At 39.5% G+C, this 13,636-nt stretch overlaps 1 protein-coding gene across 4 annotated transcripts in view; it reads left to right on the top strand.

The window, feature by feature from the left end:
• The window catches only part of NCAPG2 (non-SMC condensin II complex subunit G2), a 42,781-nt gene extending 31,356 nt beyond the window's left edge, over positions 1-11,425 (top strand). For 3 of the 4 annotated variants that reach the window (XM_027886121.1, XM_027886122.1, XM_027886120.1), the window contains exons 22-28: positions 205-304; positions 596-780; positions 1,533-1,676; positions 3,544-3,647; positions 6,537-6,634; positions 6,954-7,053; positions 11,222-11,425. In XM_027886121.1, coding sequence (XP_027741922.1) covers positions 205-304; positions 596-780; positions 1,533-1,676; positions 3,544-3,647; positions 6,537-6,634; positions 6,954-7,053; positions 11,222-11,303 — 813 coding nt within the window. In that variant the 3' untranslated portion in view covers positions 11,304-11,425. The remainder of the gene's footprint in view (positions 1-204; positions 305-595; positions 781-1,532; positions 1,677-3,543; positions 3,648-6,536; positions 6,635-6,953; positions 7,054-11,221) is intronic. The other variant, XM_027886123.1, reaches the window with a different exon arrangement.
• Positions 11,426-13,636: the final 2,211 nt, after the last annotated feature.

Here is a 13,636-nt window from a genome sequence, read left to right on the forward strand (position 1 = left end):
TGGAGGAAAGGGCAGTGGAAACACTTGGAGAACTGGCTGGAATTCCTGCTTTTCAACAGTGGGAAACTGAGTAACTCCAAGCAGATAAATCAGCTTTCAGGGAAACTTGGCTAAGAGTTTGTGTTTTTATTATTTTTAGGTTGTACTGAATGGTTACTTTATATAGATTTTGAGTTTCATATGACTCTACATTCTCTCTTCTAGGCCTACCTGACCGTATGTAAAGATGTCATAATGGTTGGCCTTGGAAATCTCACGTTTCAAGCACATGTTCTGGATTTGGCTCTTCCAATTATACAGACAGGTACCATATTTTGGACTAATAGCAACATTTTCATTTATGCTTAGCTGACTTTTCTTATATTAGCAATTTTATTCCCTAACCTCCAAGGATTGGAGGGAACACTGGATTCATACTTAAAATATTAATTGTAATGCAGGAAAATTTCAGCTAAGGATGCTCAGAAATTAAATATATTATCTCCACTTGTAAACCATCACTGTTTGCTGTGTATAACTGAGCTTCATTCTAAGCTTGTACCTGAAGAATACTGCATTACAGTGTTTATATTGTGATATTTATCTCTTTCTCTAGAGAGAGGTGGCTTTTGTGCTTCAGTGTTACTGTGTGCTCTCAAAGAAATTGTTGAAGCTTCTTTAACTCACAATACTGAGACAGATGAAGTGGCCAATCTTTTCCACACTGTACAGAACATCTTGCAGAAAGTTTTGGCATGTGTGGCACGTAGACTCAAGAAACAGCAGGAAGAAGGGATTCAGGTATCATATTACAGTTGAAATTGCTACTTAATATGTAGATGAATCCATACTTTTTATACAAATACGTTGTGCTTAGACACTTTGAGGCTGTTGCCTCACTGTTACCTACTGTTTGAGTAGACGTGATTATATTCAGTTACGTTTTCTAACTTTTCTTGTTACTAGGGTTTTTTAATCCATTTTGGTTTTATGGTGACTGAAGAACTAGTAAATCGAAGAACAGTGTGTTCTGTTGCAAATTATTCTGCACTGTGCTAATCCTTCTAGGCTGTTAATCTTATCTGCAATTAAATGAACTTTCTCAATCCAGAACAAAGAATTTATTTATATATATTTTGTGATCTTGGTAGTGATTATATTTCTTTCTTTCAGCCTGAATGATATCCAGTTCCAAATGTGTATGATGCCCTAAAAGTCTTCAAAATCTCACATCTTCACGGAAAAGCTAGCTTCCTTTTTTTTTTACAGCAGAGAGTAAATAGATCACTCTGGAAAATCTGATGGTCTACTTTTCACGACTTCTGAAAAGCATTCAGTTCCTTTTTGCTACAGCCATTGTTTTGTTCATGTCTTTCAACTTATGAGTAGACTTCCCAAACATTTCTCATTCCTCCTCTGATCCTCCTCTGACCACAAGGTCTCAGAAGCTTTCAAGGTGTGGTCTGCATTTCTTCACAGAGAAGCTTGCTGAAATATTTCAGTTATACTCAAGCAATCTGAAAAAAAAGCTTTGTTTTTCTTTTTGGTTGCAGTTGATTCACTCTATTCAGATGCCTCTTGGAGAATTCATTCACGCGCTGCAGTGCTGGCATTCATCACTCCCAGCAGTGCACCAGGGTGTACTCTCCACTCTCCGGGCTGCAGTAGTAACAGACATAAATTGTCTGCTACAGATGGTAAAGTTAATCCTGACTTTTTTTGATTTTCTTATTTTATACTTACTGCTTTTTGAGCATTATGTTGGAACAACAGAGCTGTATTTAAAAGGTTGATCTTTGTGCTGCAGATGATGATTTGTGTGTGTTGACGTGGAGCAAACAGGAAGTTTTATTTGCCATAATTTCGTATTACAGTTCATCTCTCAGATTTATGGCTACAGCTGCATGAGAACAGAGTTGTGCTGATACCTGGTTCACTCTTTGCCTCTGACAGAAGAATTTATAAACTAATCAGTGTTGGACATTACCAATGTAGTTTTTGAGATCTCCCTTCTATGTGTTTTTGTGCTGGGTCTGGCTGGGAAGGAGTCAGCTTTCCTCCCAGCAATCCCTCTGGTGTTGTGGTTGGCATTTGTGGCTAAAACGCTGTTGAGAACACAGCAGTTTGGGCTGTTGAACAGTGCTTTCAGAGTGTCAAGGTTTCTCTGTTCTCTTCACCCCCACTGTAAAAAAAAAAGGCAAGCAGGTTGAGGATGGGCAAGAGGCTGAGAGGGGACACAGCCAAGGCACTTCACCCAAACTGATCCAAGTTATTCCCCACCATCCAATGCTCTGCTCAGCAATAACAGCTCAGGGAAAGGAGGAAGAGAACAGGAGGTTCTAAATGTGCCTCACTTCGTCTCACCCAACATTAGGGGACTTAGGAAGTGAACCACTGATCTCTGACAGATTCTTGTTCCTTGGAACAGCCCCCTGAGGTTCAATAGTCCTGTTCCAAAGCAGGCTGATGTCCTGCTTGGCACTGATCACTTCTGTATTCTGGGCTTCAAATCAGAGCCATTGCTCATACTGCATCCTTTTTTTGATTCCTTTGGGTTTTGTCTGGATGATTTCCAAGTATCTGAGTTTCTTTGGAAAGTAAAGAAAGAATACATAGACAGAAGTTATTTTATTTATGTTCTTAGAGTCCAAGGAACCATTACTGTCCTTGAAGGAGAAGGGTGACATTCCCAATGCATTTCCTAACGCATGAAGTGTTAGGAGCAAATACAGTTAGTGAGGTTGGAAGCTTTAAGAACTAAGAAGGAAATGCAGAGGCTCTGGAGCAGAGGCTCTTCAGCAGAGGCTGTAGTTTTGCTGTGCTTGCTGATGTGTCAGAAATAGAGCAAGACAGAGTTGCCAGAAAGTACCGAGTACAAGAGAGCTGCTGCCAAGGTTGTGTGTTCAGAGGAGCTGAGCCAATAGCAGATGTTCACCTGCAAATGTGAATGTATCAGCTGGGGGGCTGTGGGATGACAGGTGCTCTTTACAGATGATGCAGAGTAAACATTTATGGGCTTGAATGATACTGGAGATTGATACTCATAAATTATGAGTGTTCATTCCAGTCATTCACCTGGGCTGAGGTTTTCCCTGCCCCCAGGTTATTGTAATAGTAAATCAGAATTCAGTTCCAACTAAATATTTACCATGCTGTTCAGAACTCGATACCAAAAAGAGCAGGGGTTCAGGAAATCACTGTCACCAAAGTTATTTTTAGGAATCAGGTATGTACTCTTTATTTAGCTTCGAACCCAGAAGGTTCTCAGTTGTGTTTAATAGGCTGTGCCGTTGTAGTTAAATGAAACTTCTAGTCAGGAAAAACTGCAGAGAATATTTGCCTTGGTACAAATACTGTTTATGTGGTTTAGTTTTAATTTAAATTAGTTTTGTTTATTTGGACACAACACAGTTGGATTAAGGCTTTCAAAGAACACTTGTGAATATTCTAGTTATTTCAGGATAGGTCTTGGTTAGTGTAATTATTAAATACAGGCTTGCTTCAGTGTTTTCTGCACACATATACTTCTTAATCTGCAAAAGTTGTTGACTTTTTTCTTTCCAGGCTTCCAGTGAAGAAGATGTCACTATACCAAAGACTATTTCAGACCTTCCCCCTCTTTCAAGCAGTTTAATGGCCATAATTATGAAGTCAGTTAATGTTGTCAGGTAAATGTTTCTATATTAATTTGTCCAAAATTGTTGCTAAGGTAGAACAGTTTATATGTTGTCAATAAAGTTTTAATTTATAAATTTTGAAGAACTAGTTGCTTACTAATTTTACCTGGACTACTTCTCTTGCCATATTGCCTGTAGGTATTGGTTGCTTGGTTTTTTTAACCAAGAGTATTTCTTATTTACCAGATTGTTTATCCTAATGAGTTCTTTCATTGTACACCTTGGCTTGCTTCTTTCATAAGATACTTATAAACATTAGTCCCCTCAGTACAGAGGTATTTAGATGGGATAAAATATTTGCCAGAAATAGAATTAATCCTTTAATTGAACTTCTGCAATGAGGTGATGTATTAAAGTCACAATATTCAAAATAAAGTATCTTGAGTCTTAAAAGCCTCCAAAAGCAAGGCTAAACCTAAAGTACTGAGTTTTTTAATTGCTATATTTAGTGGGGGCCCTGAGTATATTCTAAAATTGTCACAAGGGAATTAATTTTGCTTAATTTGTTCATATTCAATTTTTATTTACGTGACTATACACACTAGCTTTATTTTAAATGAGAAAGGGGCTTAGAAGTCCTCTCTCCCTGATTTACCACAACTAATTCCTATTCTTAACTTCCTAATCTGAGAGGTAGTGAATATCCCTGTCTGTTCTGTTACAAGGTGCTTCTTTTCTTCTCAGTCTTTACTAGTTCTACTTGATTTTGCAAAACAAAAGACTCCAGAGAGTCCAGCAACAGTCCAGCTAATTATCCAAATCTTGTTCTTCCGTGAGGCATCAGCTGCCCATCAAGGTGTTCTCTTTTAGGAAAACAATTATTTTACACACCTCTTTTCCAAAGAGATACAGAAAATCAGTTAATCCCTCTGAAACTCTTTCTTGCAGTGGTCAAGGAGATTCTTGTCCATTCCTGATGTAGAAAACTGCAAGTTTGGACCAAATTGTTTCTAGGAGTACTTTGGAAAACACGTATCTACTAATACTTATCTTTTTGGTGCAAGTCTAGGTTAGGAGATAATTTCCATCTGTTTGTACTGGTGCCTCATAATTGAGACTACTTTTAAGGCTGTATTCTTCTATAAATCTGTATTGACAGGCCATAATCAGAGTCCAATAGTAAATCATTCAATATCTCAGAAATCCTGATGTCAGTGGAAAAGCCTTTGATGGGAGGAAATCTGCTGTGACCTTTAGTGTTGTGTGAGCACACCTGCTCCGAGTCCTGCAGCATCTGCTGTACCTTCAGTACTAATCAGTCAGCCTCTATCCTTGAATTTCAGTCCCCACAGCAGGGATAATACTGAGAGGCTTGGCAATATCTGGCCAATTGTGTGAGTGTCCTTTCCAGGGAACTGTCTGTGTAGGAACCACTTACTTACCTCTGTTGCTTACATGTATTTTTGAAGAGCTCGTTGTTCTGTTCTATTTGATCTTTGCCTGCAGGCTCATGTGCCCCTTTTTCAGAGGGAGGTGGGGAAGGGCAGCTGCAGTGATCTTATTACAGGTTAATGACATTACAGTGTTCCTTCATGGAGCTGCAGGGTGTGCTTAGTGACCCAAACAGGGATAACAGTGGAGTCAGGACTCTGATCCAAGGACTATCAGTTGCAATTTCAGAGCAATATGAAATGGATTTGGTGTTTGGTCAGGTTGGTCCACAATGATACAAGAAAACAGATGCAACACATGAGTGACTTCATAATGGTCATTTCTGAACCTGAAGAGTTCTCATCTTTTTCAGCTCTTAGAAGCAATATTAGAAGCAAAATTTTTTACTGCATTGGTTCTTAACTGCATATTTCATTTTGATATCTTTGCACAATAAAAACCTGAAGAACAGTTGAAGTCAGAGCTGGCTATTTATGGTGTTCCATTTTGGTAACAGATAATAATATTGGTAAAGTTATTTTGAAATATGTTAGGGAAAATTATTACATTACTGCTCTCAGTTTCCCCTTTAATTCTTCACAGAGCATTTAGCTTTGTGTTCTGAGAAGTATGAGGATTACAGACCTTGTCCATCTCCTGCTTTATCCCACTTGTTCTTTTATTTTTCTTTGGATTTGAGAATTGCTTCTGAGTTAAATTTGTTATTCTTACCATAAACACCTAATGACCAATTAGTGTTTGCATTCTATAGTATTGTCTTATTCCATATTGCAATTTAGTTTGGTTGCTAGACCCCTTCTGTGACTCCCTGGTTTCATTTTTCTTAGCTTGACATATGTCCCAAAACACCACTAGAGTTTGCTGGTAATACTTTCATGTCTTGCTGAAAGTGAGTCTCTTAAGATATATATAGAGATACATATTTATTTCAGATTTGGCAATCAACAGTTGTCATGTTTCTGTCCATACTTTCAATAACTAAAATATTTTTTGGAAGTGTTTCAGGGCTATACTTAGTTATAAATGATCTGCACTGGATTGTAATTGGAAATCCATCTATTTTAATACATTTTAAGTCAAAGTGTTAATTAAGCATGAGTAGTTACTAACAAACCGCTGGAGTCATAGAACGTATTTTTCTAAACTTTGGTTTAATTCAAAGTAGAAATTTCAGTGCCAATTATGTGAGATAAATTTCAGCAGAAATTTCAGTAGTTTTTTCATGGATTGACTTTGCTAAAATGTACCATGAGCTCTTAGTTTCTTTTAACAGCTACTTTCTGTTTACAAACCTTTTAATTTTCTTCCCAAGTGATTCACCACTCTGCTGGCTCTGATATTCCCAGTTACCCCATCACCACTGCTTTGTCCTGCATGGTGTCTTTGAAGCTCTGGTGGCAGGGGAGCATAATTACAAACATGTTCTGTTCAGTTCTGGTTTGAAACAAACTTGGATTATAATGTATTTTCGGGTTTTTTTTCCTTTAGGTCATTTTTAAATGAATTAATGGAAAGCATTCTCTCTGAAAAAATTAAAGGGATTTTTAGTCTAACAGCTACTGTCAGCATTGTGATGATAATTAAAGGTCAGTCAAAGCATTTTATCCTTTTTATATATTACATTTTAAAAGCTGAGTTCTCTCAGGATTTAAGGTTGTATCACTTGTAAATTATGTTTACAACCATCTGCAAACCCATCAGGTTCCTCTTTTTATCCTCAGTTGCTGAAATGCACAGGACTGTGAGAATCTAATTTAATACCTAATATTTCATTAAACTTTCTTTTATGTTAAAAATATTCTATTAAAATATACAGGGGTGGGGAGTGTCATTTTGTTTGGGCTTTTCTTTTTGATAAATCGTTATTTTTGTCCAACTTTTCAACAAAATCCTTATTTCAAATAGGTAAGCACAAAGCTGCACTCCTGAAGGATATTGCACCTGCCCTTCGAGGGAAGCTGGTGACGTGCAGTGAGGCCACCGAAGGGTCCAGTGGCACTGAAAGGTAACTGTGCTGTGGGACATGAACACCAACCCCTGCTGTCCCCTCTGCAATAACTGCCTCTGTCCTGTGCTCACATAACTCTGTTGGAGCGTTCTGAGTGAGTGATTGCGAGGTTTCAAACTGGGGTTGGGGGAAATGGTGGGATGTTGAGCCCAGCACAGCCTCAAATCTCGTGTCCTTTGGTCTGCTGGGATTGCAATCTCCACGTACTGAGCTGGGGGTTTGTTGGTTGGATTTGAAGGTGTTATATCTCAATCCTGTAAATTGCAGGGTTCAGTTCTGAAATCCAAGTCTGTTACAGCTGGTGCAGAACATGCAAAGAGTCTAGTTACTATTTCTAATTTCTAGAGGATTTTTCTCCCACACTTTGGCATTAGGCACATGAATCCAAAGCTATGCAGATGATAAAAATTGAACTGAATATAACTGATTTTGTGACCTTTCCACAGGTGATTTTATTTTACTCTTTTGGGGGGTATTTCAGTGTCACACTGGATGTCTCTCTTGTGATAAGTTTTTTGAAAGTGATTGGCTACATTGTATTTACAATCATTTATCTCAGCTCTGCCCAAGACAAGAGAATCATGACAAATGTTTTAGTCTTTAAGTGTCCCAAACTTGCTTAAGTCTTGAAATTTGTGGACATGTGATTTCTGCCTAGCTATTGAACTGCCCATGGAATTAAAAAGCATGCAAAGGACACATTATAAGCACAAACAGAGAATGTGAAGGAAACAGACTGTGGTTATGGGCATTCATCCAAAACTACTGAGAAGGTTTGCAATGCACCACAGTGGCCTAAACGTGCAGAGATCCTCATAGTCTTTCGTTCTTCAAATTGATGATCTATACTATTCTGTCAAACAGTGGATATAGACTAGATAGGCTTTAGAATAAAAACCCAAAACTAAAAAAAAAAAAACAAACAAGCCATTCTTTTACTCAGCAGTTTCTTACCCAGCCTTTCCAACCTGAGCACGCTTCTCCAGTGCACTCTTGTGATGGTTCCCTGGCCTGAAGCACATTGTTCTCTGGCATTTTAGTGACTTGCCATGGGCCTTGGGTGGCTGAGCTGTGACTCCATCCAGAGGACAGAGCTCTGGGATTTGTTCCACTGCCTAAAAGAGACCTGCAAGAAAGCTGAAGAGTTGCTTGGCTGTGAACAAATGTCCTTTGGTTAGGGCTAGCTTAGAAACAAAACCAAACACAAATAAACAAAACTCAGTTTTCTTCCCAATGAGATCATTTAATGTTGGATTGCCAACTGTCCTAGTTGAATATTTTTTAAAATAATAATAATTATCTGGAAAAGAAAGCAGGGTATTATGATTCAGTTTGCGCTCCTCGTAATCAAGACAGTAGAAAACACTGAGAAATTAAAGTGAATCTTAACATGATTAAATAAATAGGCACATTAAAATGAATAATTGCTGCTACTTGAGAGCACTACTGACTATAAATTAAAGTGAGAACACAGATAATTGCTTTATGAATCTATATGATCATCTCTGCCCAGTGAACAGGGACAAGTCAACGTAGATGTTGGGGCAGATGAAGAGCATCAGATGCTACACAGTGTTTTAATTTCCTGATATATGAGTGGCTACCTTTGTGTAATACAAACCCAAGAGATAGTTACAGACAAAATTCAGAGGTTAGGAACATGAGCATGATAACGGGAAGATTTTTTAACAAGAATCAGAATTGCAATATGAATACAAAGTTCAGAAGCTATCACACAGCTTTGTCCAGGCTTGTTGTGGATTTTGTCTCTCCAGAAGGGTAAAACAATTCATGCTGGAAAGAGGTTTGGAGGAAGTTCTGCAGTGATTAGGTTTTGCATGATGAATTAAAGCGTGTTTGCAGTTTCTCAGCTACATGGAATGTCAGACCGGGCTGGGCCTCTGGTGGCTTCTGACATGCCATTTGTAGTGCTCTGCTACTCATGTGCTAATGCACAACTAAAATGTGATTATACACAGTCTGAAATGTGCCCTGTTGTTCGTAAACTATTTTATCATCCTACTCCAGTTAGCAAACACCAAAATTTTCGTAATGGTATGCTGCAAGCGAGATCTCTGGTCATTAATTTGCAGACAGTCCTGTAGCACACGGGGCTGTGCTGCTGTGTGCTAAAATACATTACTGGGCTTTAACTCGGACTTAATACTGTTATTATTTTTTGCTTCTGAATGCATTATCTCATAATAACTCCTTGAGGGATTATTTTATTTAATACCCAGGTATAGCAGGAAATGGTGACATTCTCTAATTTCCCAGGAGACTTGGCATTCTGTGCCAGCATCTTAAATTTAGACTTAGGAGTAATCTATTACATATTAGCAATGAGAGAAAAAAGTAAAAAAAGCTGTCTGGTGTAGTAATTAAAGTGCTGCCCTTATACAAGGAATTGTTGCACTAATTTGGAAGCAAAAGTTTCCATTGTAATTTAGTCTTCCCGCTTCAGCTGAGTTAGTGGTTTCAGATGGCCCAGTGGGTCTATTATTTTAAAAATGCTGTTCAGTGCATTTAAAAATCCTGGACGACATATTGAACATTGAGAGAATTTCCTCAAGAGTAATGGCACACGCATTAGTTCAGTTTATAAAATGCAGCTACTTATGCCTAGCAAAAAAATGCAGATACAGCTGTCAATGCAGTCATTTGGAGGCAAGAGAAAAATGTCCCATCCTCTCTAAAACCAAATGTGCTAGGATAATAACTTTTTACTTAATACTGTGTATTTACATTAATTAGCATTTTGATATATGTATATTAGAATTAGAATTAGCTAATGGCTGTGCTGAAGGATATTCCTTTAGCATTACAATTTAGCTAGCTCCCAAACTCTTAATTGTATTCCCATTGCATCTGTAAATAATGACTCTTGAATTGTTTTGGTATACAACTCTGCGTTTGATTTCTCTGCCACCCACCTCAAAGTTCCCTGGAAAGGTACCTGGTGAAACTTTCTTAAACTTGTCTGTCTGGGGAGTGCACAGTTATCCCAAAGGACGGCTCGTCCAGTGTGCCAGAGGTACATGGTCCCACGTCACCAATCTATTGTTTTATTAGCCTTAAATTGTAACAAAATAAAATTTATACAAAGTAGTATTATGCCTAAACCCACGGTACTTAACTCACTGTCCTAATTTTCTCGTACGTTGTAAATTGGTTTCCTTTCACATGGAGTTTCATCATGGCTTAAACACTGTAGCACAATAGAGAGGAGCACACAGCACTGGGAATTTGGGGATCCCTGGCAGCCGCCAATCTGTCTGCTGTGGAAATGCAGAGCTGCCTCCTGCGTGTCAGGTCCGTGTCTGGTGCTGAATGCCCTGACCTGTCATGGATAATGACTGACTAACCCGGCTTATTTGGGACATCAGTCCAGGAATATGAGAAAAACAGAGAAATAAATGCTTCAGAAGTCCAAGTGACAGAATCTTTTACAGAAATAACATATGAAGGATCATGGTTAGGGTTGTTAACAGTGAAATAATATTTTTAGCAGAAGACCAAAGTGCCAAATGTTGTCTTTTGAGGGTATTTTAGAGCAGCGTTAGAAGACGTTGCATGAGAACACAACTGTGACAATGGGTGAGTGACGTGTCAGGGAATGCCAGAAAACAGCTGACCTTTGGGATGGTTTAGAAAATCCTATGAGACAAAAGAGTCAGAAAGGGACTAAGAGGGGTGTGGCGGCAGCTGAGGGAAGCAGTTGCTAATAAGGATAAGATAGAGAGCTCAGGCTTGGATTAAAGAGATGAAGAGTGAAAGGAAGAAAGTGAAAGAGTGAGAAGTGGTCAGTAAAGGACTTCACTGTGTTTGAAGAAAAGTAACAATGCTGTGAAGGAAATGAGTGGGTTCTTGATATAGATGATGAAATATTAGAAAATGTGCTTGAATTGACATAGTAATTTAAACTGGGCTGCTGTTGGTTATTTTATAGACAGAGATGATCAGCAGAAAAATGGAAAAGTTAAAAGAAAATGAATCCAGCTATTTCAAAAGCAATTTGTAAAGACATTTTTAATATTTAAACTAATATGGACTAACTGGTCAAAGAAATCATGCAGTAGCTGTACTCTGAGAACCAAATAATTGAGGATTGATTTGGCATTTAGCATTTCTAATCCTGTTATGCTTTTTTTTTATGCCATTTCAGATTTCTGTGTGAATCATCTCTGAAAATTTTGGATGAATTTTTAAATCCTTGTCCTCGCCAAAGCTCTTGTCATGCAAATTAAAGGAAGGAAGACGTATTGCTTTTTAAAAAAGATCTTGTAAAATTATGAATAAGTAAAGTTTATTTTCTGCTATGCTGTACATTTAAAGCAAGGAAAAATGTATAAAAGTGTATATAAATATTATGAAACAGTAAAGATTTTTCAAAAGCTGCAAAGAAGTTATTCTGTATAAAAATGTCTTTGTGGGAGGAATGTAAAATCAGGTTTTTTGTATCTTTGTTTTTGAGAAATAAAATTAATTGTATCATAGATATTCTGAGACTGAGGTACCACCTCAGTCCCTGGGAAGACTGCAAAGCCTCCTCCTAGAGGTTTTGGAAATGAATTTTGTTTCAAGACACATGTAGGACAAAATGGTGATTGGGAATAGCTATTCTGCCTAACCAGCCAAATTTCCCTCCCTTTTGTGGAAGAAGAGAGAGCAGAGAATGTCATGTTTCATGTCCTTAGCAAAGACTTTTACACAGCCTTATACAGTATCCTTTCAGCCAAACCGGAGAAAGATGGGATGGATGTACAGACATAGAAGGTGGGTGGAAAATGTGCTGGACCAACGGACTTGAAGGATAACACTGGCCTGGAGTGAGATTTAAACTGGTGTCTGTGGCATTCCTCGGGGTGCCACTGCTACTGAACACTTCCATGAAGAGCTTGGGCAGGAGGATGAACTGTGACCATGGAGCACTGGCAGGTGACACCAGCTTGGGAGCAGTGGCTGATCCCCAGGGGCAGGGCTGTTCCACTCAGGGGATCCTGACAGGCTGGGCTAAGGATCGACCAGTCTCCTGACGCTCAGCAAAGACATGTGCTCTCCCACCCATGAGGGGCTCATCCTGCGCACCGGTGTAGGCACAGGGGACAGAGGGGCTCGTTGTGTCTGCACCTGCCTGGATGGGGACTAAGAAAAGACTTTTCTCAGAGGTGCACATGAAGAGAATCGAGGCAACTGAAACAACTTGCAGCAAGAGAATTTCCTGTTGGATGTAAAAAACAATCATTATGAGAGTGAATTGAAACTGGAAATGGAACTGTAACAGGTTACTTGGAAGGGCTATGGGGAGATTCATCCTTGGAGAAGTGCAGAACTTGACTGACAAGGAGGGCTCTGACCACGCGTTGTGACCACAAAACCCCACAGAGCACTCCAGGCTGGGCACAGAGTGCCTACAGAGTGACCAGGCAGAAAAGGAGCTGGGGTGCTGACTGACAGCAGCTGAACATGAGCCAGAGCGTGCCCAGGTGACCAAGAAGGCCAATGGCATCCTGGCCTGGATCAGGAACAGTGTGGCCAGCAGGAGCAGGGAAGTGATCCTTCCCCTGTACTCTGCGTTGGTGAGGCCACACCTGGAGTGCTGTGTCCAGTTCTGGACCCCTCAGTTCAGGAAGGATAGTGAGGGGCTGGAGCGGGTCCAAAGAAGGGCTACAAGGCTGGTAAAAGGACTTGAGCACAAGTCCTGTGAGGAGAGGCTGAGGGAGCTGGGAGAGCTGAGCCTGGAGAAGAGGAAGCTCAGGGGCGACCTCATCACTAAGACTCCCTGAGGGGAGGTTGTAGCCAGGTGGGGGTTGGTCTCTTCTCCCAGGTAACCAGCAACATGACAAAAGAACACAGTCTTAAAATGTGCCAGGGGATGTTTAAGTTGGACATTAGGGGAAATTTCTTCACAGAAAGAGTGATTGGGCATTGGAATGGGCTGCCCAGGGAGGTGGTGGAGTCACCATCCCTGGAGGTGTTTAAGTAAATCCAGGATGTGGCACTCAGTGCCATGGTCTAGTTGATAAAGTGATGTTGGGTTATAGGTTGCACTCGATGGTCTTTTCCAACTTCAGTGATTGTGTGATTCCCTGTCATAGCTTTGGAATTAGCCCTGCTTTAGCTGGGGATTGGACCAGATTCTCTCCTGAACTTCCTCCCAACTTGAATGTTTGTGATTCAGTGCCCAGTACAGTGGAGGGGAAATGCCCTAGCGATTAAATATAGACTTGAGTAATCAATTGCTTTATATTTAGCTATTTTTATAAACTATAGATATTTTTGTAAATTAATACTAATGATGCAGCTAATGCAGATATCTAAGCCAGTTATTTAATTTTCTTCATGCAACCAGATTCTCTCCTAAGACCAAATGCTGATTGCACAACATTATTTTATCTTAACAGAGATATATGTAAATAACCTGTCTGAGCTCGTGCGGTGGTCCAACCCCAGCCAGGCCCCAGCCAGCTGCTCCCTTGCTGCCACCACCCCTCCTGGGATGGGGGCAGGGCTGTAAGGATAAAAGTCAGAAACAAACTCATGAGTTGAGATAAAAACAGTTCAGTAATTTAGAAAAAGT

This window comes from Empidonax traillii, unplaced genomic scaffold, assembly GCF_003031625.1.
Source record: "Empidonax traillii isolate 1590-97213 ecotype Southwest subspecies unplaced genomic scaffold, ASM303162v1 scaffold178:size2223814, whole genome shotgun sequence".
Lineage (NCBI taxonomy): Eukaryota > Metazoa > Chordata > Aves > Passeriformes > Tyrannidae > Empidonax > Empidonax traillii.